Source organism: Salvia splendens, chromosome 14, assembly GCF_004379255.2.
Source record: "Salvia splendens isolate huo1 chromosome 14, SspV2, whole genome shotgun sequence".
NCBI lineage: Eukaryota > Viridiplantae > Streptophyta > Magnoliopsida > Lamiales > Lamiaceae > Salvia > Salvia splendens.
Window position 1 is genome coordinate 4947314 of NC_056045.1, and position 26452 is coordinate 4973765.

General features: G+C 38.7%; 2 protein-coding genes, 1 long non-coding RNA gene and 1 pseudogene across 4 annotated transcripts; 3 read left to right on the top strand and 1 right to left on the bottom strand.

The window, feature by feature from the left end:
- Positions 1-1425: 1425 nt before the first annotated feature.
- On the top strand, positions 1426-12419 carry LOC121765171 (ABC transporter G family member 12-like). Its single transcript, XM_042161216.1, has 9 exons — positions 1426-1823; positions 4054-4136; positions 9390-9851; positions 10238-10360; positions 10443-10568; positions 10645-10929; positions 11357-11629; positions 11709-11816; positions 11876-12419. The coding sequence occupies exons 1-9, from the start codon at positions 1610-1612 to the stop codon at positions 12239-12241; spliced, it is 2040 nt and encodes a 679-aa protein (XP_042017150.1). The 5' UTR covers positions 1426-1609; the 3' UTR covers positions 12242-12419.
- Positions 12420-13714: 1295 nt separating this feature from the next.
- LOC121765172 (protein TRAUCO-like) lies at positions 13715-18689 on the bottom strand. Its single transcript, XM_042161217.1, has 4 exons — positions 17547-18689; positions 16031-16270; positions 15283-15395; positions 13715-13963 (listed from the first exon to the last, which is right to left on the bottom strand). Exons 1-3 carry the CDS (start codon positions 18634-18636, stop codon positions 15301-15303), a joined length of 1425 nt encoding a protein of 474 aa, XP_042017151.1. The 5' UTR covers positions 18637-18689; the 3' UTR covers positions 13715-13963; positions 15283-15300.
- On the top strand, positions 14183-14279 carry LOC121766209 (annotated as a pseudogene).
- A 1481-nt stretch (positions 18690-20170) lies between the features above and the next one.
- LOC121765148 lies at positions 20171-24184 on the top strand. 2 transcript variants are annotated; one of them, XR_006042740.1, is made up of 4 exons: positions 20171-20389; positions 22175-23019; positions 23100-23490; positions 23559-24184. It is a non-coding gene; the product is annotated as an uncharacterized LOC121765148 (long non-coding RNA). The 2 variants fall into 2 exon arrangements; XR_006042739.1 differs by having other exon boundaries at positions 22175-23490.
- The last annotated feature ends 2268 nt before the right edge of the window (positions 24185-26452 follow it).

Sequence of the window (26452 nt, forward strand, 5' to 3'; positions counted from 1 at the left end):
AGATTCCATCATTGCATTGGAATAATTTGGAATGCATAATTAATTATATGATTATTTCAGCCCATCCAAGGATAGCATGGGCTGGTTTTATAAGTTAATACCAGAACCCCATTGTTGAGCCCAACTAGCAAATAAGAACACGAAACCATTTGTTTTATTAGAAATTTAATTAATACCATCGGTAATCACCAAATAAGGCAGTATGTTCGGTGACCAAATCAAAAGGAAATTTTAGTACTAGTACTAACAATAACATCGTTTTAGTAGAAACTCAATTAATTTCTTTTTCAAAATCCAGATGCGTGCTTTTCGTCTCTAAACACTGAATTTGTGATATTAAGATTTTGATAATAATATCATGTAACTTTCAAAAAAAATTTATTTTTTTCCATGAATTTTGAACTTGGCAAATAAGATTACAAATTTAAAAGTATAATATTTTTAAATTTAAAAAAATAATTAAAAATAATAGTAATTTTATTTCTTAAAATAACTCGTATACAACCCTAACCCAACCCGAAATCATCGGATTCTGATTGGGTCGATCCAATTAGGACCCAAACCCAATAAAGCTTGACCTAAACCCATTAATTTCGTGCATGTTCGTGTCGGGTTAAAAATTGCCGGCCATACTTTTGATAATTGATATTTTATTATATTTTTCCTTCAACCATATATTTTTAATAGGTCAACATTCTTCATGTCATTAATATTTCAAATATTAATGGAATGAACCCAAGACTAAATGAATTAACATTATATATTCCATTTTCCTCTAAAAATAGTCATAAATACGTAGTTCGGAAAACTGAAACATTGAAATGACAAAGAAAGTTACCTAAAACAAGAAAAAAGAATTGGCAAATAAAGTTATCCACATTAGTTTGCCTTGGACAAGACATGAAAATCCCAAGTAACGAATAGGCCTAATATATTGTTGATAACATGAAATATCCACATTAGTTTGCCTTAAAAATGCCTCGTTGTAATAACCATTAGGCACCAAACGTATCATTTTCAAGAATAAAACATTTCATCACTTTTTTAACAATTGAAATACTAACATGACATTTTAAATTTTACATCATTTATCTACGTAACAATGGACATTTTATATATACTATGTAGAAATGTTTGCTTATTGATTTTTGGGATATTGGCCTAATATCATGGAATTTTTTAAAAGTTGAGATTTTCATGGCCGCAAATAAATTAATTATAAAGTTATATTGCAAAATAATTTAACTCTAAAAGTCTTATCTCAAATGTGTTAGTGGAAGTGTTTACGTCCAAGTATGACCCATTGAGGAATATTTTTGTGAATTACTTGTTTTATTTGATTTTTGGAAATGTGAAGCTAGTTAGGGGGAATTAATATTCATCGAACTCGGAATATTAAGATAAGATTTGGCCCATAAATTGGGGTAATAAAATTAGGTGGCTTTCCCTTAACTCCCTCTCTGCAAGGCCATTGATGGCAGCACTCAAGTGTATGTGTATCCCTTCATTCACCCATCCAAATCACAACATCCAAAGCTCATTGTGTTTGGTTTATTAATAGGAACACAACACAACACCCACACATTGTTGAGAGTGAAATTGAATATATATGGAGATAGAAATATCAGCTGCTCCTGAGCTTCGCGGTGGGGCGGCCGCGTTCCTAGCTTGGGAGGACTTGACGGCGCTGCTCCCAAACTCCGGCAACGGCCCCACCAGAAGGCTCATCAATGCCTTGACCGGTTATGCCCTTCCCGGCCGAATCATGGCCGTTATGGGCCCTTCCGCCTCCGGCAAGTCCACTTTTCTTGATGCTCTTGCAGGTATATCTCTCTATATTTCCAGCATAGATTGCGTGTTTTTATAATGACTCGAACCCTCAACCTAACTAATTGAATGTGTTAGCAACTTGATTGTGTTCGTCGCCTTGTGTATTTTGTTTTATGACCTTTTTGTGGGGACTAAACATACTACTCCTTTCGTTGACCCCTTACTTGAGCGGCACGGGATTTTAGGTAGCTTTATTTTGTGTGTTAAGTGGAGAGAGTAAAGTAAGAGAAAGTGAATAAAGTAGAAATAAATGTGTTTCCATTTTTAGTAATGAGTCATCTTAATTGGGACAAATCAAAAAGGAAAGTGTGTCATCTTCAATAGGACGGAGGGAGTAGTATTGTTTTTGTTGCAAAATCTAACAAAATATTTCTACTTATATCCATCAGAAAATAATCAAAATATGAATATGCATATGATGAAACTGAGGAAGATTGTGTTATATGCAATTGAAACCATGCATTAAGCTTTCGGCTTCGTCCAATAAAAATAGGCTGAATTTTTTTTTTCTTGTCCCATAGAAATAGTTCATATTTCTTTATAGAAATTTTTTCACATTTTTTTACTTTATTATTTATGGGCTCTACTGTTCACTGCATTATTTTCAACTATTTTTTCTTATTCTCTATTACTTTACTAAATATGTATTAAAGCTTGTGTCATCTTCAAATGGTTTATTTTTTTATGGGACAGATGAAGTATTATATACAGATGTGTGATCAAATACTAACTTTTTATAGTAATAACTAATAACTAACTATCAATTTTGTATGTTAAAAATATCAACACAAACACATAAATTTATCAATCTTCTTGTGTTGATATTTAAATTTACATGTTGTATTGATATAATTATATTTTTGTGTTGATAATTTTAATACACAGAATTGAAAGTTATTAATTATTACTGTAAATTAGTTAGTAAACTAACGCAACCCATTATATATGTCCTCACACCCATAATTGTATTTAATTTAACTTTGACATAATGAATAGTACTTGGTAATTAAATAGAAAGTCTATTATGCTAATATCATTTGTATTATTTATTGATAATTGACACTAATATAGTACTGGTAAGTAAAAATATATAATCAAGTAATTGTTCATAACAAATTCTGGAAAAGCAAGGCATGAGCAGGTAAAATATCTAGCATACTGAACATATTAACTATTCAACGCTATTCTATTTATTTATTTGTCCGACGCTTTAAAGAAGCATTTAATATGGTTTCTATTAACGGTTGACAGTCACATGATACGTACTCATTATTTTGGAATTTATATTTTATAGTACTCTGTTTAATTAATTGAACATGGTATATAAACGTGGTAATCAGTCTATTTTAACTCTTGCATGAGTATTATGTTGAATTTTGGTTCTCTTTTCATTAAAGATGGAGGAGTCCTGCCAAATTAATTCTGTCAAATACTCAAATGGTCCATTTTTACTTTATTTTATTATATTTGAACCCTCTTTTTATATTATGACATCATTATCATTTAGTCCACAGCTTTTCATTGATTTTTGTTCAATCCCACATAATTTAAAATTAGAATATGAATTGTAAATTTTCATTTTTCATAATTGTTCCAAGATGATCAAAATCAAAATTAATGTGACAAAATCAAAGTAGATATAAATGGCAACAAAACCACGTCCTTTTGGATAAATCGGTGTCTTTTAATTAACACTCAAAATATAATGATGTTGTTTTGTTGTCCTATCATATTTGATTTTGTCATATTAGTTTCAATTTTAACCATTATTAATTATTGAGAAAATTATAAAACTGTGAATGTATATTCTGATTGTGAAGTGTTAAATTATTAACAATAGGATTAGGGGTTAGGATTAGTTTTAAAGAAAATTCCAAGTTTGATATTCTATAGTGTGATTTTTCTGTCAAAAAATTAATGACATTTTGTATTTGTAACATGTTAAAACAATTACTATTGGTTCAAAATTAACACTACAAAAAGTGAAAAAAATAATATTAAATGGGAAGGGCATTCATTAATATGATTGAACTTTGAGACAGTTTTGCTTGACCATATTTTCTGAGTCGAGAAAGACATTCACACTTGTCCTGCTGCAACAATTGTTCAAACTTTTTGACACTTTTGGAGTAGTTTAATTGTGGTAGTTGATTTTGAATTATATATGAAGCTTTGCATTAAATATGTATCTAACATACTTTATCATGCATTTGATTTTTGCAGGCAGGCTTTCTGGAAATGTGGTCATGTCTGGTAACGTTCTTCTCAATGGAAAAATAAAAAAGAGTCTTCACTACGGCAATGTTGTAAGTAAAACTACTAACTAAGCTTTTTCTTTATTGAAATATTGTAAATACTCCTATAATATATTTGTTAAAAGTTGCACAAGCCCATAAACAAGAAATTGAATGAGCCATTCATGCTAATAGCTAATTTTTGGCGATTTATACTGATTTTATTTTTAAAATATATATGATCGTTTAACACAATTAATAATTTATAGGCTATAGCTCAAGAGGCATACATGAGAGAGAGATGGTCATATGGTGCAGAGTGTATTGAATTTGTTGTTGGGTATATGAGAAATAAATACGGATAGAATGATTCCTCATAAGTGCATCTGCAGTGGTGCGGACCCGGCGGAATTTCCCGCGGACTTCCCAAAAACACCTCATACCATGTCATAAGACCATCAGCAGTGAGGCGCCCTAAGGCGCGCCCTATAGCGCGCCACGTCAGCATTTTTATCTTCCTCCTTCTCCACCTGCAGTGGGGCGCCCTAAAGCGCGCCCTAAGGCGCGCCCTATCGCGCGCCACATCATCAATTTTGTAATATTTACAAAATACATACGAATTAAAAAAAAAACTAAAATACATTTAAAATACGAATTTTAAAAACTTCATTCATTTAATAAAAATTAATACATTACAATGCGAAATAATAAAAAACGCAAACTCAGCGACGGCGGTTACGAGCCCACACTTCTTCAATCATGTCGCTCATGAGCTGCGCATGCTCCTGTTGGTTGCGCATTGAGGCCTGCCTAGATAAAACCTCATCGAAACCTAACGGTAACCCTCTATCGGGTGTCTCGGTCGATGTACCGGCAGAGCTAGATGCACGGTCGTCGTCATTCCAATCGGTGATGCTTCCGCCTTCACTCTCGACTATCATGTTGTGCATGATTATGCACGCATATATGACATCGGCGATGACTTCCTTGTACCAGAAACGAGCCGGCCCTTTCACAATTGCCCACCGTGATTGGAGCACCCCAAATGCCTGCTCTACATCCTTCCGCGCCGCCTCTTGCTTTTGCGCAAATAAAACCCTCTTCTCACCAATCGGGCAGCTGACCGTCTTTAGGAAAACTGGCCACCGTGGGTAGATGTCGTCGGCCAAGTAGTACCCCATATGGTATTGGCGTCTGTTGACAGTGAACTCTATGGCCGGGCCGTTGCCGTTACATTGGTCGGTGAAGAGGGTGGACGAGTTGAGAACGTTGATGTCGTTGTTCGACCCGGCTATGCCGAAGTAAGCATGCCAGATCCAAACCCGATAGTTAGCGACGGCTTCGAGGATCATCGTCGGGTGGCTGCCCTTGTATCCACTTGTGAATTGGCCTCTCCACGCCGTCGGACAGTTCTTCCACTGCCAGTGCATACAGTCGATGCTCCCGAGCATCCCAGGAAACCCGTGCGCCCTCTCGTGCATCTGCATCAGACCCTGGCAATCAGTGGCTGTCAGCTTGCGCAAATATGTGTCGCCATAGGCCTCTACTATCCCCCGACAAAAGTACTTCAGACACTCGCGGCCTGTAGTCTCCCCACAGTGGAGGTACTCGTCAAAAAGGTCCACCGTGGTGCCGTATGCCAACTGACGAATAGCAGTCGTGCACTTTTGCAATGGTGTAAGGCCGGGTTTCCCGATGCCGTCCTCCCGAAACGTGAAGTATTCTTCACGTGAAGACAATGTACGAACAATGCTGAGAAAAAGGTACCTCGACATTTGAAACCGGCGGCGGAACACAGTCGGGCCCCAACGTGGTTGTTCGGCAAAATAGTCTTCAACCAGACGCCTGTGAGCTTCCTCGTGGTTGCGTCGGACATACGTCTTATATCGAATAGGACGATGGACTTGCTCAGCCGCCGCCTTCTCGCGCTGCATTTGCGAATAGCATGCCGCCATGGCCTCTTCAACGGCTGCATCTAATGCTTCGTCAATCGAACGACCGGAATCAGACGAACTAGAACTATTGGTGTCTTCGCCGGGATTCATTTTCGTTGGATGTTGAGAGAGAATATGTTGAGAGATAGTCGATATGTTCGTATGCACAACTGAATGAGAAACGAGATTTATATAAAAAAACGAAACCGCGTGCCATCGTCCGCGGCCTTCACAATGGGGCGGACGATGTCGCGGACGATGGCCATCGTCCGCGACCATCGTCCGCGACGTCCGCAAAGGAGCGGACGATGGTGCGGACGATGGCCATCTTCCGCGGTTTAAGTCGCGCCCGAAGCATAGGCCGCGACTATCGTCCGCGGCCTATGCCACACACCCACAGTGGGGGCGGACGATTAATGGCGCGGACGATGCGCGCCATCGGGCGTGCCATCGTCCGCCCATTGTGGATGGACTAAGGACTTCCCACTGCTCTGCCACGTCATACGGAATTCCCACTGCACAGTGGCGGACTTCCCCTGCGGAATTCCCGACGGAATTCCCACATTAAAAAAAATCACAAATTCACAAATTAAATAATTTTCGGAAGTAAACAATTTATGGGATTAAAATTTCAACGCAAATACGGAGAAAATGCAACCACTCTATTTTAAAAAAAAACATACTTCATTAAAAAAAATTGCATAATTACTAAAACAAGTACATTATTTTTAAAATAAAAACCGGCTCCTCACTCCTCGGATTCCCCGCCGTCGGTTCCCTCGCCGACCCCCTCGCCGTCGCTATCCGACATCGCGTCGAACCCCAAGTCGCGGCGCATACTGTTGAGGAGGGGTCTAAGCTTCCGCTTGTAGTGGGGGTCGGTCGCTTGGCGCCATTCCTGCATCGCACGTAACAAGGCGTCATGTGCGGTGATGCGGGCATAGGAGGGGTTCTCGGGATCCGGATCGTTTTGGGTGGGTGCTGCCGATTGGGCCTCGGCGGATCCGCTGGGACTGAGACTTCCTCTCGACAAACGCGCCGTGGACCTTTGCCCAATCAGGCGACGGCAGCGGGCAGACGATGTGGGAGTGGGGAACTCTGCCTCGGAGGGGGGGAGTTCAGCGGAACCAGCACTGCTACTGTACTCTCCGGATGCGCTGATCCTCGTCCGCTTCGGCCAGCCGGATTCCACACCCTCAGTGAACTTGGGCGAATCCTGAACCGCGAGATACACTTCCCAATATTTGAATTCCCCGAGGCACTTTTCGGGGTCGGGGAACTGCTGGTGAGACAGCATCTTCACGTCCTCGGCAGACATGCCGCTAGTTGCCGTGCGGAGGTTGTTTGTGTAAATGCCGGCAAATCGGCTGAGCGGCTTCTTCAACCGATCTCACTGTTTCCGGCATTGCTCCGAGTTGTGGGGCTTCCCTGTTGGCGGTTTGAACTGGAGGTAGCTCTGGCTAATGCGCCACCACATCCGGTCGATGTGCTGGTTCGCCCCGACGTATGGATCCTCAACCACACTGATCCACGCCTTCGCCAGCGCGACGTACTCGTCCTCTTGGTCCCGCTGGATCCCTCCCCCACGTCAGCAACGTACACCGGGACGCCCCATCCCCTGTCCCCCCCTTGGCCTCCCCCTCCTCTCTGTCGCCGGCCGGATCCTCCCGGATCAGAGAAAGCCTCAACTCCTCGAACGAGAACGTGTCAACGCCAGTGAACTGAGTCTCGAGAGGAGTACTCACCGGGTTGCCCATCGACAGTAAATCCATAAAGGGTCGATAGACGTTGTCTACCGGCGATTAGGGGACACCCGACCTACTCACCCCCCGAAGCGCCAGGCGATCCCTGCATCATCTCGGGCATCATCATCCCCGGCATCTAGGGCATCACCCCCGACATCTGGGGCATCATCACATACCACTGTGGGTACATGTTGTAGTACCCCGGCATCATGCCCGATGGCATTTGGGATTGTGGCAGCATCCCCGGAAATTGGGACATCGACTGGGACAATTGCGTACTCCAGTCGATGGGAAAATGCGGCGCCGGTGAATTGCTCGAGGCGGGAGAAGAATCGCTATCGTTGTGCTCCATTGATGATTCAAAAGAATGGTATTTAGAGAGAGATACTCGTTAAAACAAGTGTTGCGAATGAAATGAAGTTCAACGGGATGTATTTATAGAAAATAAAAAAAAAACATTTAATGCACAATACGAGATGTCCGTGCGGAATTCCGTTACAGTCCACGCAATGGCGGACTTTAGGACGAAATTCCGCGCGGAATTCCGCTAAATTCCGCGGACCTGCGACGTCCTCAACCCAATTCCGTATCCGCGCCTGGTACGCCTAATGGCGGACGTCCGTGGGAATTCCGCGCGGAAGTCCGCCATTGCGGATGCTCTAAGGGAATTCTTTGGAATATTGAAGCTGCTAAGTTTTGTTATTTGAGTAGACAGAACCAATTAATTCTTAGTAGGGTAGTTGAATTCTCAGAAAACTGTTGCAAGTTGCAACATCTTAAATGTTGTGCAGTAATACTAAATTGCAGGGTCTCTTTCACTAGCTTGATGATTCAACAAATATTTAAATCCATTGATCAATATATGTCTGACTGTTAGCCTCCATATTTACTTTTATTTTGTGGTAATTTTTCTATAAAATAAAGTTGTTTGGGTAAGCTAAGGTAATCAAAAGATTGCATCATACAATTAGAAAAACAATGGAGTATAAAAGATAAAAGAAAAGGAAGTAATTCCAGCAGCATTTAAGATGTTAATTAATTGTCAAAACCATGGGTGAGAAAAAGATATCTCAAATACTCTAAACAAACGAACTACTTATAAAAAAAATTCCAAGTGTAAAATAAAAGTTTATTTTCTGCTGAGTTCTCAAACTGACTTATATCCTTATAAGTTTCTAAACAATTATATAAATAAGTTAATTTCATTTCAAAATAGAACTTATAAGGAGATAAGTTAATTGGATTACAATTCATACTCTTTTCGCAATTAATGCTTATGAATTTATTTTTTCATAACTGTTGATATGGCTTTTTATTTGACTGGAGTGATTAACCAACCATCCAGCTTGTGAACAAATACCGAATTTCAATTTTTTAGGGCCCCATATATATAGTGTAAATAGTAATTCTACAACCTCTACTATAAATTAAAGATAAGATTTACCCCTCCATAACTGAAACGTATACGTCGTCTATTCGTAATGAAAATATCATCGTAAATGAAAATATCATCGTAATGAAAATATCATCGATTGGTTGAAAAACATCAATAATATACTGTAAACAAATTCAAACTTCATACTTTTTTTCAGTTGATTTTTAAAGTTGAGGGATGGATCTCGTAAATTTGACCAAACTTCATGCAGGCTTACGTAACGCAAGAAGATGTGCTAATGGGGACTCTAACGGTGAAAGAAAGCATTGCATACTCGGCATCCCTCAGGCTTCCAAGCAGCCTTACAAAGCAAGAGATGGCCGATATCGTGCAAAACACCATAGCCGAAATGGGATTGGGAGACTGCGCGGATCACCTCGTTGGAAACTGGCATCTCAGAGGGATCAGCGGTGGCGAGAAGAAGAGGCTCAGCATCGCCCTCGAGATCATAACGCAGCCGCGTCTTCTGTTCCTTGATGAGCCAACCACTGGTCTTGACAGTGCCTCGGCTTTCTTCGTCGTTCAGGCTCTCAGGAGCATAGCACACCGAGGCAGAACCATCATCACCTCCATTCACCAGCCTAGCAGTGAGGTTTTCTCTCTCTTTGATGATCTCTTGATGCTCTCCTCCGGTGAAACCATCTACTTCGGAGAGGCGGAGCCCGCAGTTGAGGTTCGAAATCCATCAACATCCATCTCCATAGATATTGATATCAAAAAAGAGTCCTCATAAAACTTCAAATTTGTTATATGACTTGCTCCATATAGTACTAATTTATTGCACATATATATTCACAATTTAGTTTCATAGGCTTAGAACAGTATCGTTTAGTTGTCCATGTCGTCACAGTAATACACCTCTGTACTACTATTCACCCACATCACCAACTCGGCATCACATTTGTAAGTTCTACTAGTAGTAGTACAACTAAATTAGGCCAATATTACTTCTTCACCATGAAAGCGACTAGTAGTTCTTATATGATTTGAAGATTTTGGCTACTATCAAAATGGTTGTTTATTATTGACTCAACTGTTTATTTACTGATGCTACTGCAGTTCTTTGCTGAGGCTGGATTCCCATGTCCGCACACACGAAGCCCTTCCGATCATTATCTTCGTTGTATTAACTCAGACTTCGATTACGTAAACACTGCATTGATGGGTTCACAGAGAATAAGAGTAATGCTCCATTTGGTGCCTCTTTTCTCTTACTTTGCTCTACCATTCTACAATCTGTAAAACTCAAAACTTTCTCCTGCAGAATATAGAAGATGGGATCTCCCCCAATTTAACAACAACAGAGATCAGAGCGAGGCTTCTACACAAATACCAAAATTCGAAACTCACGGAAAGAGTGCGAGCTAAGATCAGAGAATTCTGTGTTACTGTGAGTATTTGAAATCTAGATATAAATGTCATTGGGATAATACGAGTGATCATACATTTATACATACCGACCGCAGGAAGGATTTTGTTATGAGGAAAGTAGAGGGAGTCAAGCAACGTGGCGTAAGCAACTTAGAACATTGATAAACCGTTCCTTCACAAACATGTCTAGGGATTTTGGGTATTACTGGCTGCGGATTGTGATATATATTGTGGTGTCTCTTTGCGTGGGTTCAGTCTTCCACGACGTTGGATCCGGTTACCATGCCATTCTTGCTAGAGGAGCATGCGGTGGATTTGTGTCTGGTTTTATGACATTCATGGCCATTGGAGGCTTCCCATCCTTCATTGAAGAAATTAAGGTGAGTTCACATTTCTAATAACCACAATTAAACGTCGGGATTTACCAACGAACACAAACCGTCGTCAATACCCTTGTCGCATAAAAATTTACCCGTCAGAACATTACCAACAGACTAGGCCATAATTAGTAATACACAACACTAATATTTAAAATTTACCGTACTTTTTTTTAAAATGGATGAAAAGTTTACCGATGGTGGCTTCTGTCGTTAATTTTTCCCACATCCATGTATGTCGGTAACTCAGCTGGTAAATTTGGCAACATATTACCTTTCAGTATTCCGTTGGTAAACCTTGATGCATATCAAGTCGTTGGTAAATCCCGTCTTTTTGTAGCGAACATCTCCGCGTTATGCGTTAACATTTATTTCAAAGGATAATTGAAAAACTAATCACAAACTCATACTTATTTTGTTATGTAAACAGGTATTTTGCAAAGAAAGGCTCAATGGACATTATGGCGTAGGAGTGTTTATACTATCTAACTTCATCTCTTCGTTTCCTTTCTTGGCTGTGATGTCACTGACTTCAGTGTCTATCACATACACGATGGTGAAGTACCACCCTGGCTTCTCCCACTTCATGTACGCTTTCATCGACCTTCATCTCTCCGTCTCTGTTGTTGAGAGCTGCATGATGGTGGTCGCTTCCCTCGTCCCCAATTTCTTGATGGGCGTTGTTGTCGGCGCAGGTTTCATTGTAAGTATATACTACATCATTCTCCTCTTCATTCATCGAACCATTTGTCAAAACGAATAAATCAAACGTCTTGTTTTAGGGCATCATGATGGCTACAGCTGGTTTTTTCCGGCTGCTTCCCGATCTTCCCGTGATATTCTGGAAATATCCTGTCTCATACATCAACTACATGGCTTGGGGCTTACAGGTAAGATTCATAACCTTAAATTCTCACATATCCAAAATTGACGATTTTATGAAACACAGGGGGCCTATAAAAACGACATGATCGGGATGGAGTTCGAGGGAATGGTGGCGGGACAGCCGAAACTAAAAGGGGAATATGTTCTAACCTCATTGCTCGGGATACCACTGCACCACTCCAAATGGTGGGATTTGGGCGCCGTTGCAGCCATTCTCTTAGCCTACAGACTCCTATTCTTTTTTATTCTCAAGTTGAAGGAGAGAGCTATTCCGGTGTTTCATACTTACTATACGAAGAGGACTCTTCACCATCTCAGACGGCGGCCTTCCTTTCGAAAAGCACCGGCGGCCTTCTCTTCCAAGAGGCATCATGTTATCCATTCCTTGTCTTCTCAAGAGGGCCTCAACTCTCCACTTCATTCAACCTAGCCAGGCTTTGCTTTGCTTTGTTTCGTTTACAATATATACACTCATTTCCACTCTCATATAATATTATATCGATGCATATTAGTACTTTCTTAGTTTAACGAACCTCTATCTAGATCCAATATCTAGTGTTCGTATCAAAGTGCTGTGACAACGAATTTGAACTCGTTTTAATTCTCTACCTAGTAGCTAATAGTATAGGACTATATATGAATAATTTTTGTTGCAAATATAATTCATTGAGATATCAGAAATACGTTTCGTGTAAGACTTGATTAGAAATGGCCAGTTTAAATCTGAGTTTGCCATTATTAACTAGAATGTATTCTGATAAGAGAAATGGTTTAACAAAAATCATATAATCAGACAATTAAATATCTAAATTCACTTTATCGTTCTTTATGGTTCGACGTAGCTTATTGATACATTTCTTTCAAAGAATGACACATTGTACATTTGTACATGAAAGTCTAAGGTTAATCACCGTCCTTATCCCCCAAAGTTTTCAATTTTACGACTAAAATAGTTTGTAGTTGTGAATAGTACAATTTAATATTTGTGGCCTAGATGGAGCCTGCGGGGTCTTGGGAGTTGTGGTCTAGCACAGAAAATGATAGGAATGATAACTTGCCAGGAACTTGGGGCTTGGCCCTTGAGACGGGTTTACGGATGCCCTTATTTCGCATCCACAATAAGTAACACAAGTTTGCTTGTTTTTATGACATGACTTCACACTATACTTTATACCTCAATCTTACAAACAATTCCTATTTTGCAGAAAAAAAAAACACATTTTCTATGTAATAGAAACATCCGTAATAAAAATACATCCAACAACCCCCACCAACTATTTTCTTAAAATCTGCTCAAACTTTGTATAATTCTCCGTAGACGGATGGAGTATTTTCTTGCATGGTTAGAACAGAAATTTAAACATTTATCTAACATCAAAACTCAATGCAGTTTGAAGTTCATTCCTTGTCTTAGGTTTCCTCCCTTGTTGCAAATTTATTCATCAGAAGTTTGGAATCGTAACTCAAAACGATATAAAACCTCAAACTCGGCAAAACATTGACTCCAAACCCGACTAAATTACCCAACCATCAGACTTCAAATGGCTACAAGAGGACGACTGAATCCATCACTCAAATTTTGATTTCGAATACATGTTTAAATCTCAACTCCAAAGTAAATGGTAGTAAAAAGTAACTAACTTCAACAAACCAAAATATTATGGCAATATTAATGCACTTTAAAGATTGGATCCAATTTGCTACAAGATCCAAAATTGGGGTTTAAATTTCAATTATCTTAATAATAATCATAATTTTAGTGAAAACTTGGGCAAAAGGTTGCGCACACAACCCGAAATTTCAGCCTGCCATAAGCATATAAAAACCTAACACCCAATCTGAATTAGGCCGATACAACACAAACAACCATGGACATAATGTGAAATTAATCAGCATAATTACATCCTAGCAAATGTGAAAATCCTTTAATACTTCCAATTTAGTAACTAAGTCTCACACTATTCCATACATGATTAATCCACGTTATCTAGCTAGGAGCTCAGAAAGTTAAGGTGAAATAGAAACAAGAGGTAATTTTGAATATGGCACACGCATGAGTACACGCACCTCTATGTATAAACGTGCGTAAGCCAAGCAAACACTGGGTGTATCGTTGTTTGAAGCTCTTCACTTCAAGTTGAATCAAACTGAGCTGCAAAGAACAAGTAACAAGATTGTCATGCATACTAAAATCATCAACCCTTTTTGATCTCATCCTCATTTTCAATTTTGTCTTAGCCCAACATCTACATTTTCAATCATAGTTGACCGTCTTACTAATCTCCTTTTAGTTAGCATAACATAATTACATTCATTATGATAATATGCAAATGAACATTTTCAAACTTGCGAATAAATACAGATTATTATTGTCCCTTTGGGAACATCCGATACAAGTGGAACGATACATAGAAGATTAGCATGACTCAAGGATGACATGCATAAATCGAGAAATGGTTAGAATAAATACACATTATTGTAACCTTTTTCTAAAATTGAATCTGACATGGAACGAATCCATCAGAATGACATCGTTTTACTGGTGCAAATTTTGATGGCTAAGCACACAAATTTTGGAATATTTTGATTTTGCACACAAACTTTGGAATAGGGAATAAATGCACGAGCTTAAATATAATTGCAAATTTTCAACTTTGGTCAAGAGGATCCGCAATGAATAATACTCCCTCCGTCCCTCTGTAGTAGAGGCGTTTCATTTTCAGCACTCGTTTTGAAAAAATTATAATAAATAGCTAAAGTGTAAAAAAAGTAAAGTAAAAAAAAGAATAATATAGTTAAGAGTCTTCTCTATATTATTTTTTCACTTATTTTACATTTTCTCTATTTTAATTATTTATTATTATTTTTCCAAAACAAGTGCTGAAAATGAAACGCCTCTACTACAGAGGGACGGATGGAGTAATCATTATGTCCCTTAAAATAGAAAATTTGGGAACGACACGGATTTTAGAAATTAGTAAAGTGGAAGAGAGAGAGAAAGAAAAAGTGATTTGGAATATTGTTAATTGAGAATGAAGCACACCTCATTAGAAAGAAAAAGTGACCGAAAATGTAAGTGTGCTCATTTTAGGGGACGAACCAAAATAGCAAAAGTGGACTATTTTATTTTGGGACCGAGGGAGTGGCATTGAAGCAAAACTGAATCATTTTGGACCAAAAATTAGGTTCACCTAACTGTTAATAGTAATTTTCCTCTTGTCACGTGAAAAGATAATATGCCCAAAAGACTATCATCTTGAAAGCAACATAAGTATAAATCACAGCCCACCAACAAGTCAGTGCTCCAAGGCAAGGATGCAGGACATGCAAGACCTACCCTTGAAGCTATATATGTATATCTACAAACCTAATTGGACTCTACAGAATGGTTTCACAAGAGTGTCGTTCATGCAGTTAGGCAAAGACTATATATGACCCAAGTAGTTTCATAAATGAAACACCACCACCAACCTGAGAGCATGCTCAAGCTTAACCAGACATTTCAGCAGCTTCGTCAATATTACTATTTTCTTCTTTTATCACTTTGAACATAGGGGACATTCGAGTAATATTCCGTGGACTACCTGTAATCACAAAGAAAGTTTTTATCATGTAGGGTTCACCAAGCATCCCCACCCATCCATTACTTTTAACACAATAAGAGGGCCAAACTGCAGCAATTTTACTGTAAAATACCATCTTCATGGTTCTTATTTTTCTAGATTTATTCCTTTCCTTCCTTATCCCTATGGCCCTCCACTCTAAGAAGAGATAATTAAGATCTAGGCAATGTGATCACCAAAGCAAAATGAGCTTAATGCATCTACCTAGCAAAGTAAAAGAAATCAGAGTGGAATTGCAGATATTCTGAAAGGATGAGATGTTAGGAAAATAAAACATATCAAGCCACTTTTGTACAGATAAAGATGACAGTTAATAAAGGAGCTGATGCTTTGAATTTATGAAAAAATGACGAAAGGGCATATCATTCCCAATCGGTTGCCACTTCATCCTTTCATCCACCCACAATGGGTAAGGCAAAAGATTTTGAGTTTTGTCTATAAGGAAAGCTAAGCTCAAAACTAAAACTGTTCATTTGTTAGTCAAGTTGTCGACAGAAATAAGAAAATACAACAAAATCTAAATCAACTTATCATTCCCAATCAGTTGACAAATATGGGAACCAATTTTTATCCAATAATTTTCTCAGTGGACACACCATTCTCAACTCTGTCATCAAAACTTTGATATAGAACTTCAACCATAGGTCTCGGACAAGGACGTTCACCAAAGTCTTCAGGAAACTTTTCAAAGTCAGGACCAAAATTGAACTTAACAGCACAAGGTGGTTGGTTAGGGAGGGTGTACATGGAAGCAGCAGGATAGTAACGACCACCATAGAGATCCGTGAAAGCAACCCCTTGGCATATACCATTTTTGAAATACGATATCTCACTCCCTGCATATAAAATGCAACTGTTTAAATGAATACCAATTACCAGAATAACTGCAAACAAAAATGTAACATAAATTTCGGGCCAGAGCCCATGACTACAGTACTGCATACATTTTAAGCCAAAAGGTATTAATAGTTGAAGTGTGCAGGAAAAAGTTGATTTATTAAAAAATGAAGTACACACATATTTGGCTTTTGTTGTGATTTAAGCACTTCAATCTCATTTATTCCAACTGCAGCACTGCTAACATTCATTTGAAGTGGATAGATCTCATGCATTACAAAATTACAATACAAGACGTATCACTCTTTTTCTAATGGTTTTGAGCCTGAATGTCTAGCTAAAAAGACCATTCTAGGCTTTTCTCTAAAAGAGCAAAGCTGTAAATGTGCCCAGCACCTCTGAATAGGGACATAATGAAACAAACTAGATTTCTCTACAAAAGAACCCTTCATTACACATATGAACTTCCAAAACAAGGCATATATATGTGCCAATTTGCAGGTCAGTGCCCTGCATCTTGAGGCTTTCATGGAGAGGCATTCTAGACATGATTCACATCAAAAGGATGTAGAGGGCATCAGGCATTCCATTTCTTATTGCTAATTAAATTGCACTCCAAATAGAACACACAAGTTACTATCAATTTAAAGGTATTTCTGCTTCAATAATAATATATAAACATTGGATTCCAACAAACTAGTTATACTAAGAATTTCAAAGTGATTGAACCAGATAGAAAACAAGGCATCAAATGCAATAACTAGAATTTCCTAATCGCTATCTTAACATACATTTAGCCAGGAAATTTACAAATCAACAATGAAACAAGAATTTGATATGACATGACTATCACCATTATTATCTATTTTATGCTCCATATAAGGATCACTTTACATCGAGAGTGATGCGGAGGATATATAAAGAAGAAATGGTATATCTTCATTAACCCAGCATTCAGCAAAACACTATGATAGGGAGCTCTAATCATTACCAATTTCCTAGTTCTAGTTCACCATATTCTATGGGACACCTAATATGAGACATTACCCCCATAAAAAAAATTAATCTAATAGCAGAATGAACCATCGAGTAAACAATAAATTTCACCATCCTATTACCTAAACCTCTAAGTATGTTCACCAAACCAATCAAATATGCACATTGCAGTACAAGCCTACATCAACACACTAGGCAGAAAGCTAAATCAATTTTACACAAATTTAAGTAAAATGGCACACAAACCACTCATCTCAACAATCATAACGAAGTACTAACCAGGCACAACGTTTAGTGCATCCTCCTTAGCATTGGGGGCACAAATGTAGCGCTGCCCCTTGTGCCAAACCAACCGCGGAGGGTCAGGCGCATACGACATTCCATCAGGCAAATTGATATAGAAACCTATAACATCACCTTCCTTATAACCTTCATCCGCATACTTATCTCTCAAGGCCTTGTGCACCTTACTTCCATCAATATCCCTGTAACCGAAGCTGTTAGCATCGTATCCAACTGGGGCCTGCAGGTCCCCTTTCTCGGTCGACCACCCCAGCCTCGTGTGCCCTGTCTCTCCCAAATGCACAACTTTAATCTCAAAATACCACGCGCCTTCGGTCACCCCCCTCGTTGCCCTAACCATCCTGTACCCCTTTGTGCTGCTTGCACTCATTCTATCCTCACTCAGCTCAACCTTCTCCGCCTTGTAAACCTTCGAGAGGCAGATGTCGAGCTCCGGAACATCGTCGTTTTTGTCGGGAAACCTGGGGATTGGAGATATGAACACTCTATCTTCAGCCAAGGCGCCCCCGTTCACAGGATTTTTGGAATTGTGGTTGCCATTGGAGGCTTGCTTTGCCTTCTTCTTCCCTTTCCTAGTGGTGGTGGTCCACACGTCCTTGCTCTTCTTCTTCGATTTTTTGCCGGACGATTTAGGGGCGAGGGGATTCCCGTCCTGTGGCGGAGGAGCGGCTGCGTCGGCAGTCGAGGGCGGTTGCGTGATTTCAGCGGCGGGGGGTTTTGGCAGGTCGGATAGGTGCTTCTGCTTTTTGGGGGAGGGCTCAGGGTCTTCCTCGTCCAATTCGTTGCCCTGGAGTTCCAATTCAGGGGGGAGATTTGGGGAATTGTTCAAATCGGGGTCTAGGGCTTGGGACGGCGTTCCGTAAACGGAAGCTTCTTCGGACGAAACGTCTTCGGAGGGGTCTACAGCAGAGGCGTCTGGCTCCTCCTCCTTGATTCCGTTTTCAGGCAATTTGGTGGCAGTTGTGGTGGGTCCTACATCGAGGGGGGCAGCGGGAGAGGGTGGAGAAGGGGAGGCGTTGGTAGCGTCGTCGTCATCCTCTCTGTAGGTGGCCTGAAGGGCATCCATTGGAATTGGAGTGAAAATAGAGAGTAGAGTAGAGTAGAGTAGAGTAGAGTAGAGTAGAGCAGTGCACTAAATTTTGAGGGTGCATGGGAAACATCTTATATACTCTCTCCGTCTCATGCTACTTGAACTGTTGCTTTTCGGCTCGTCACAAATTCCTTACTTTATTTGTAGTTTAAGTTAGAATTAATGCATTTAATTAATATGTTAGTTTAAGTTAAGAGCTGAAGTCTTATTGCACTTAAAAATTTAATTTAATTATATTAAAAAATCAATCATAAATTTAGGGACTAAAATAAAAAGTGCTAGTAACATCGCCGAAGGAGTACTTAATTTATAGCGAGGCAAATTTCTTAAAGGGGGCCGTTATGTGCGCAATCCGGTTTTGAATCTTGTGAGGACAGTTTATTTTATTTTGTGAATAGTATTACTACTTTTAACTTTGCATTATGGAATAAAACGATTGAATTTAGATTACCCTTTATAAAATCATACACCATTTTCATTTTTTAAATTAATATATAAAAATTGGTTTTTACTTTTTATATGAATAAGGAATTTAGTATTAATTTATAAAAATAATACTACTCCCTTCGTCCCCAAAGCATATGGGTTTTGAGTTCGGCACGCGTTTTAATGCAAAATTGGTAAAGTAAGAAAGAGGTTGGAAGAAAAAATAATTAACGTATTGTTAGTGGAGAATTAGTCTCACTTCATTAGAGATAAAAAAATTCCAAAATTAGAAAATGTATATTTTTGTGGGACGGAATAAAAAGGAAAGAGTGCATATTCTAGTGGGACGGAGGGAATAATACATTACAATTTTTAAAATTATCACACCATGTTCATCTATTAACATAATCTATATGTTCCACAATAGTAGTCATATTTTGTAATTTCTATCATTCCAATAATAAAAGTCTTATTTCATTTTTATCATAAACGATAAATAAGTCTCGTATTCAGTAACTCACACCACTCACAATTTACAATAAAATTAATACTCCATTTGTTCCCAAAAAATATGAAATAAGGGTTCGACACGAATTTTAATGCAAAATTAGTAAAATATGAGAAAGACAGAGAGAAAAAGTAAATAAAGTATTGTTAGTGGATGATGGGTCCCACCTCATTAGAGAGAAAATAGTTTCTAAAATTAGAGAGTGCATATTATTATGTGACAGACTAAAAATAGAAGAGTGAATATTATTATGGGGCGAATGGAGTATAAAAAAGTGGGCTTCATATTCTAATAACTTTTTCAACAATCCACTATTTTTTACACTTCTTAAAATCCATATCCACACTAAATATGATTCTTATTCTGAAACATACGGAGTAACATATAATAGAAAAATAATTAAGTAGTACTCCTTTCATCCCTGAAATTTGACAGTTATTTCCTTTTTCGTCTGTCCCTAAGAATTTGTCACCTTTTATTTTTACCATTTTTTCATTTACGTTCATATTTTATTATTGACAATTATTAGGAACGGAGGGGGAGTAGTATTATAAGAAGAAAAAAATACTAAAAAACAGTGAGCCCTAATTCTCACATTCTCTTCTCTCACGCCGCCAACTTTTTCTCTCAACGTCAATGAACCCAGATTTATAGAGTCCATTCATTCTCAGCTTGAGAGATATCCCATGGAGGAGGAGACACCAGATATTTGGAAAATCAAAGTTCTCGAGCAATCTTTCTTTGTCGGAATGGGCGGTATTGGAAAATCTTTGCATATCAAATCACACATTCAAGGTAATATGAACTCATTACTGAAATCTAAGCTTATCAACTAACATGTTGAATCTTGAGAATAAGTATGAATTCATTACCACACTCAATACCTGTTTAATTACTACTTTTAAGCTGAAATCTCGGATTAAATTAAAGTTCTCTATTACTCATCCGGTATGCAATTGATTAGAGACTAAATGCGTAAATAAGAAAAATAAGGAATACATATTCAGTCTACCTGATTTATTAAAAAGCAAATTCTACCGTTGAATTATGTTTGCAGATTAAATTTAATCTAAGAGTATCTCCAATGCACGGATGTCCGAGTCCCACTCGGACATCCACTAGGACTTCCCAAAAATACATCATGCCACGTCACTAGGACTTTCCATCCCACTGCCACGTCACTAGGACTTCCCCTGCACAATCCGCCCTTCCCATTGCCCTTCCCACTAGGATTTCCCGCAATAAAAAAAATCACAATCATTTAATTACATAATGGAATTATAATTTTGACACGGAATACGGAAAAAAATTGCGAATGAAATGAAGTTCAACGAGTCGTATATATAGAGTTTAAAAAAAATTTAAACTCGGACGTCCGACCGGGACGTCCGCCCGCCCGTCGCCCGGATATCCGAGGACATCTGACGTCCATACGGGACATCCGTATCCGAGTTGCTTTGTTACAATGGCGGACATCCCGGTCACCCGTCGCGGATGTCCGACCGGACGTCCGCCATTGGAGATGCTCTAACGTATCCTTCCTCCGTACTGAAATTCTCTTGAGAAAATCGGATGTATGGGGCACTCTACTACTACAATAACAAAAATGTACTCACTTTGTTAATTGTTCCATATATGGGAAAAACGCCAATTGAGCTGGCGTTTTATTAAGTGATAACGCCAACCATGCTAGCATTTTACATTTAATTTATGAATTAAAAAAATACGGTACTTATTTAAACACGCCAACCTAGTTGGCGTATGGGGTTTAGAACACGCCAGTCTGATTAACGTGTTACGATTGAATTTCTGAAAAAAATAAAGATTACTTGGAAAAACGCCAACCTCAATGGCGTTTCTTCACAGAATAGGGGAATATATCGGGATTTCTTCCCCAAATCGTCAAATCACACCCAATGCACAGTAGCAGCGGCGCATTCTTCCCCAAGCACGCCAATCTCTTGCAATTGCATCAACAAGGAATTAATCGGTGTCATTCTTCCGCATATTTGATATATCATTCAGTTAGTATGCTTATTTTTTATAATAATGGAGTAATTGTTTGGTAGTTAGTTAGAGTTTGTAATGAGTTGTAAATTGAGTTGATAATTTTGTGTTGTGTTATTATTTTGTGCAGTGGCTTGTTTGAATGCATTATTGTTGGTTAATGTTTGAGATATTAGTGTTTAGTTAGGGTATAAATGTTATTAAAATTAGGTTTAAACTAGGTAGTGTTGTTCTAGCTTAAAAATTGGGCAACTTGATTTGGTTTATGTGTATTTTAAATTGGTGTTGCATTATTTGGGTTTAGCTGTTACCTTATTTGATATTGAGTTCAATAATGAGAAATTATTGAAATTGTTTAGATTGATTTATATTGTTTAGTTTGAATTGTTAATGTTGTGTAGGTGAATTGTGTTATAATTTTGTGTACTGTTGTGTAGGTGAATTTGTGCATTTGTGTATTGTGCATTATTTGATATTGGTGTTCCATTTTGTGATATTGGCTTAAATAGTATTCAATTATTGAAATTATTTAGGTTTGTGTATTGTTTAATTTGAATTGTGAATGTTGCGTAGGTGAATTATGACATCACCTTCAAGTCTCGTCGAAGACTCTTATGCGGTCCTGAGGACCCTTCCGTATTATATCTTCAGAGACAACACGTCTCTAATAATATATGGGCAGGCAGAAGACGTACGTTGCAGAAGATATGAAGGAATCATTTGGGATGTTCCCATACATCCGCGTGTTTTGGCAGTAATAGACGAGATGGGGTTCAGCGGCATATTGAGGTGTGGTCAATCAAAGGACATTGACCACCATCTTATCACCACGTTGATTGAACGATGGGGGCCAGAGACTCACACGTTTCACTTTCCAGTCAGTGAAGCGACAGTGACAATGGAAGACGTGGAGGTCTTATGGGGCCTCAAAGTTGATAGTGATGCTTTGACGGGTTACATTCCCATTAAGGATGTCAACTATTGGATGCAACTTTCTCTGGATTATCTTGAATTTGTACCAGATACAGTTGAGTTGAAAGAAATGATTTGGAAACAGACAAGCTTATCAAATCAACTAAGAATTTAGTTGAGTGATGAACACGACCACTATATATATGTTCAACGTGCTCGTGTTTATTGTCTGCTTTTACTTGGTGGTCTGATGATCTCGAACACCTCCGGAAATAAAATTTCTTTCTTCTACTTGCAATTTTTCATGGATGTAGAACGATGTTCTAGCTATAGTTGAGGTGGTGCGACTCTTGCTTGTTTGTATCACAATTTATGTGAAGCTGTCCTTGCTAGTAGGAGCGATGTCGGGAGAGCTTGTACTTTGTTACAATTGTGGGCTTGGGAGATAATCCCAAATATTAGACCGAAGATGCTAAATCCCGTGACTACGCACCATGTGCAGTCGTGTAAGTTGTTCATTAATTAATTTTTTAAGCATAATTTTCATTAATTTCCTTGTTATTCGCTCATAATTTAATTTTTTTAGATGGAGTGGTATAGCGTCCATATGGACGTCGATCACAACCCATATTTGCTAGAATTTGGTTGAGTCATACTTGCCACAGCGAGTGCTGCGACAATTTGGGATTGTCCAACCGTAAATCCCGCTCCTCAACCGGTTCCACGGTACTGATTTTGTGAAATAGGATTGTCGTGGTAAATCTGGTCGAAATTGGGTTAAGTACCACGCCAATCATATACAGGAGTGGGACAATAGGCACAACTTGGTGTGGACTGATATGGAGTACTCAAATGAGCCTATTGCAACTGATGAATATATGGATTGGTTTCGCCGAATAACTGTGGTGTACTTAACTAAACCTGGCGTGCATGCTCAAGAGGGCTTCCATGAAACGACATCTTCTCATAGCTTCGCGGTAAATTGAAACAACTATTAATTATTTAAATTCATATAATGAAATGTAATTAACTTTGAAAATTGTAGGTGGAGACGCTTCAAAAAATACGTCACTTTCTAAGTGGGCAAGATATGACATGAAGACCAGATTTGGTAACAATTTCGAGGATGGTTGAAGATGGTCTGCAGATATCTGGGGAGGCTGAGATGATGGACTACCGTCATTCCCAGCGCTCTGAGCTGAACATTGACATGCCCGTGAGACAAAAAGGGAACGACGTGGAAAGAAGAAAATTGCTTGTGGAGAGTCGTCATCTTCAAGGATTGATGCTCATTTGGTAGATGATTCCGATGAAGATTTTGTGCCTCCACCTAGATCTGCAGTTCGAGGTCGTTATTCTGTCAGCCACACTGGTGGTACAGGTGAAGATATTGGTCTCAGTGATGTCCACCATTCTCCACCTCGGTCTTCTGTACGAGATGATTTTTTTGGGGTGGATTTAGATAATGTTGTTGTTCAAGATACTCCTCCCTCTAGACTCTCTACTTCCAGAATCGGGAAAGGGATCTGTGGCCTGTTTATACGGAGAAGGCGAGACAATTGAACTAAACTACATCTATTTTTATTTGTTTATTGAGTTGAACTTCGTGTTTGTGAACCTTGTAATCTTTATATTTGATAATTTTACAACTCATCTTTCTATTCTTATTTATATTTTTGAAATGAGAATGATTGCAATATTTCGAATAAGCATTGTAAAAAGCAGGTTTGGGTAGAATTGACTAAAAACGCCAACGTGAAAGGCGTGTTTACTAGAGAACGCCTACTTGGTTGGCGTTTTTACCAGAACACGCCAAGTAGGTTGGCTTCTTTAAGAAAAATCCCCAAATCTGTAGGCGTTTTACAACCATTTTGTATTGACTCGCTAACTTGGTTGGCGTTTTTAAGAAACACGCCGATCAGGTTTGCGTTTCAGGAAAAAACGCTGAAGTGGGTGGCGTTTTTAACAAAAACGCCATTCGTGTTGGCGTTTTACACTTGATGTTTCGTCTACACAACGCAATACAACCATTCTGTATTGCGATTCTGTATTGACTCGCCAACGTGGTTGGTGTTTTTATTAAACACGTCGGTCAGGTTGGCGTTTTCATGAAAAATGCCAGCACGTTGGCGTTTTACACTTTGATGTATCGCCCGAGTTTCTAGTAGACGCAATACAACCATTCTGTATTGACTCGCCAACTTAGTTGGCGTTTTTATGAAACACGCCAACTTGGTTGGCATTTAACTGAGTTCGTGAACACTGCAAAGTCCATCCAGATACGTCCCAATAATCTGGGTGTCTGAGTGGATTGAACACCCCAGAATATTGGTGCACCCAAACACTTGTGTGGCATACGGGATTAACAAGCGATATCATGTTGTCGTTTCTAAACCGCGCAACTGCCGCTGCATGTGAAGACGGAAGTCTCCACATCGGCCACTTTTGACATTTACAGTTCGACTCCAAGTACAACACCTTCCACTTGTTACCACTCTTTCCACCAATTCGACGTCTTGTTCGAACCACATAAATCCCTTGAATTGTGTTTGGTACTCTCACATTATGTAACTGACCTTTTGCATCATTTTTGCACACCTTTTCATGCGCCCACGGGGTAAGTTGTGTCGCACACTGTCTTTATGTAATTGACCGATCATTGAACCATTCTATTGTCCTCCAAAATGTCATATCAATGCAAGCTTTGATTGGGAGTTCTCTTGCGTCTCTCAACACATTGTTGTAAGATTCCACCATATTAGTAGTCATCTCACCCCATCTTTTGTGTTTGTCGTACGCCAAATTTCATTTTTCTAAATCCACGGTATAAAGGTACTGCAAAGTCTCGTTGTTGACGTCTCGAAGTAAATGACGTCATTTCTTAAACTTGCGCTTTTTTGTAGCAATACTCATTTTCCAAACCAATCTTTTAACAATGATACCTTTGTGATTCTGCAGAACATTCTTTCTAACATGAACCAAGCAAAACCTGTGATGACCTTTAGGTTCTTCTTTCCATATGGGAGAATTCATTGTATCTATGATTCCCACATGCCTATCAGATATTATACATATTTCATGCCTTGCTACATGAAGTCTTATGCGATCCACAAACCAATTTCAACTTTCTTTGGTTTCCTCATCAACAATGGCATATGCAATAGGCAAACATTTCTTATTAGCATCAAATCCAACGGCAATAAAAATTTTACCTCGACATCGTCCACGTAGATGAGTTTCATCAACTGTTAAAACTGGTTTGCATAGTTGAAAAGCCTCCACAGCTGGTCCAAAAGCCCAAAATACGTACTTGAATACCTTGTTCATACCATTCGATAATTGTACCAGGATTGTACCAGGATTGTGTATTTGCATTTCATTCAAATAAGACAGTAAAACTTTGAATGATCACTCACATCCACCATATACAAGCTCAATAATTGTCCTCCGAGCATACCATGCTTTCTTGTAACTAATTTTCACAAGAAATCTATTTTCAATATCCGCCACAATAGCTTTTACCTTGTAGGCAGGGTCGTTTTCTATCTGATGTCGAACACTCAATGATATCATGGACGATGAAAGATTAGCTTAAAATTTGGGTAAAAATTAGGTTTTAGTGGCTTATAAATTGGTGTTGCATTATTTAGGTTTAGGTGTTACATTATTTGATATTGGGTTCAATAGTGTTAAATTATTGAAATTGTTTAGGTTTATGTATATTGTTAAGTTTGAAATGTGAATGTTATGTAGGTGAATTGAGTTCAAATTTGGTGTAAGTAGCTTTTAAATTGGTTGTGCATTATTTGATACTGGTGTTCAATTGGGTTGAAGAGTATCCAATTATTCAAAATGTTCAGGTTTGTATATTGTTTAATTTGAATTGTGAATGTTGTTTAGGTGAATTAGAAGAAGTACGATGTAGAAGATATGAAGGAA

Coding starts and splice junctions, on each gene's coding strand:
- LOC121765172 (XM_042161217.1), bottom strand. CDS start 18,636: ATGGATGCCCTTCAGGCCACCTACAGAGAGGATGACGACGACGCTACC. Junction 16,271..17,546: donor TGCACTAAACGTTGTGCCTG/GTTAGTACTTCG, acceptor TTTTATATGCAG/GGAGTGAGATATCGTATTTC. Junction 15,396..16,030: donor TGATGACAGAGTTGAGAATG/GTGTGTCCACTG, acceptor TTGTGATTACAG/GTAGTCCACGGAATATTACT.
- LOC121765171 (XM_042161216.1), top strand. CDS start 1,610: ATGGAGATAGAAATATCAGCTGCTCCTGAGCTTCGCGGTGGGGCGGCC. Junction 9,852..10,237: donor AGGCGGAGCCCGCAGTTGAG/GTTCGAAATCCA, acceptor ATGCTACTGCAG/TTCTTTGCTGAGGCTGGATT. Junction 10,361..10,442: donor TGGGTTCACAGAGAATAAGA/GTAATGCTCCAT, acceptor TTTCTCCTGCAG/AATATAGAAGATGGGATCTC.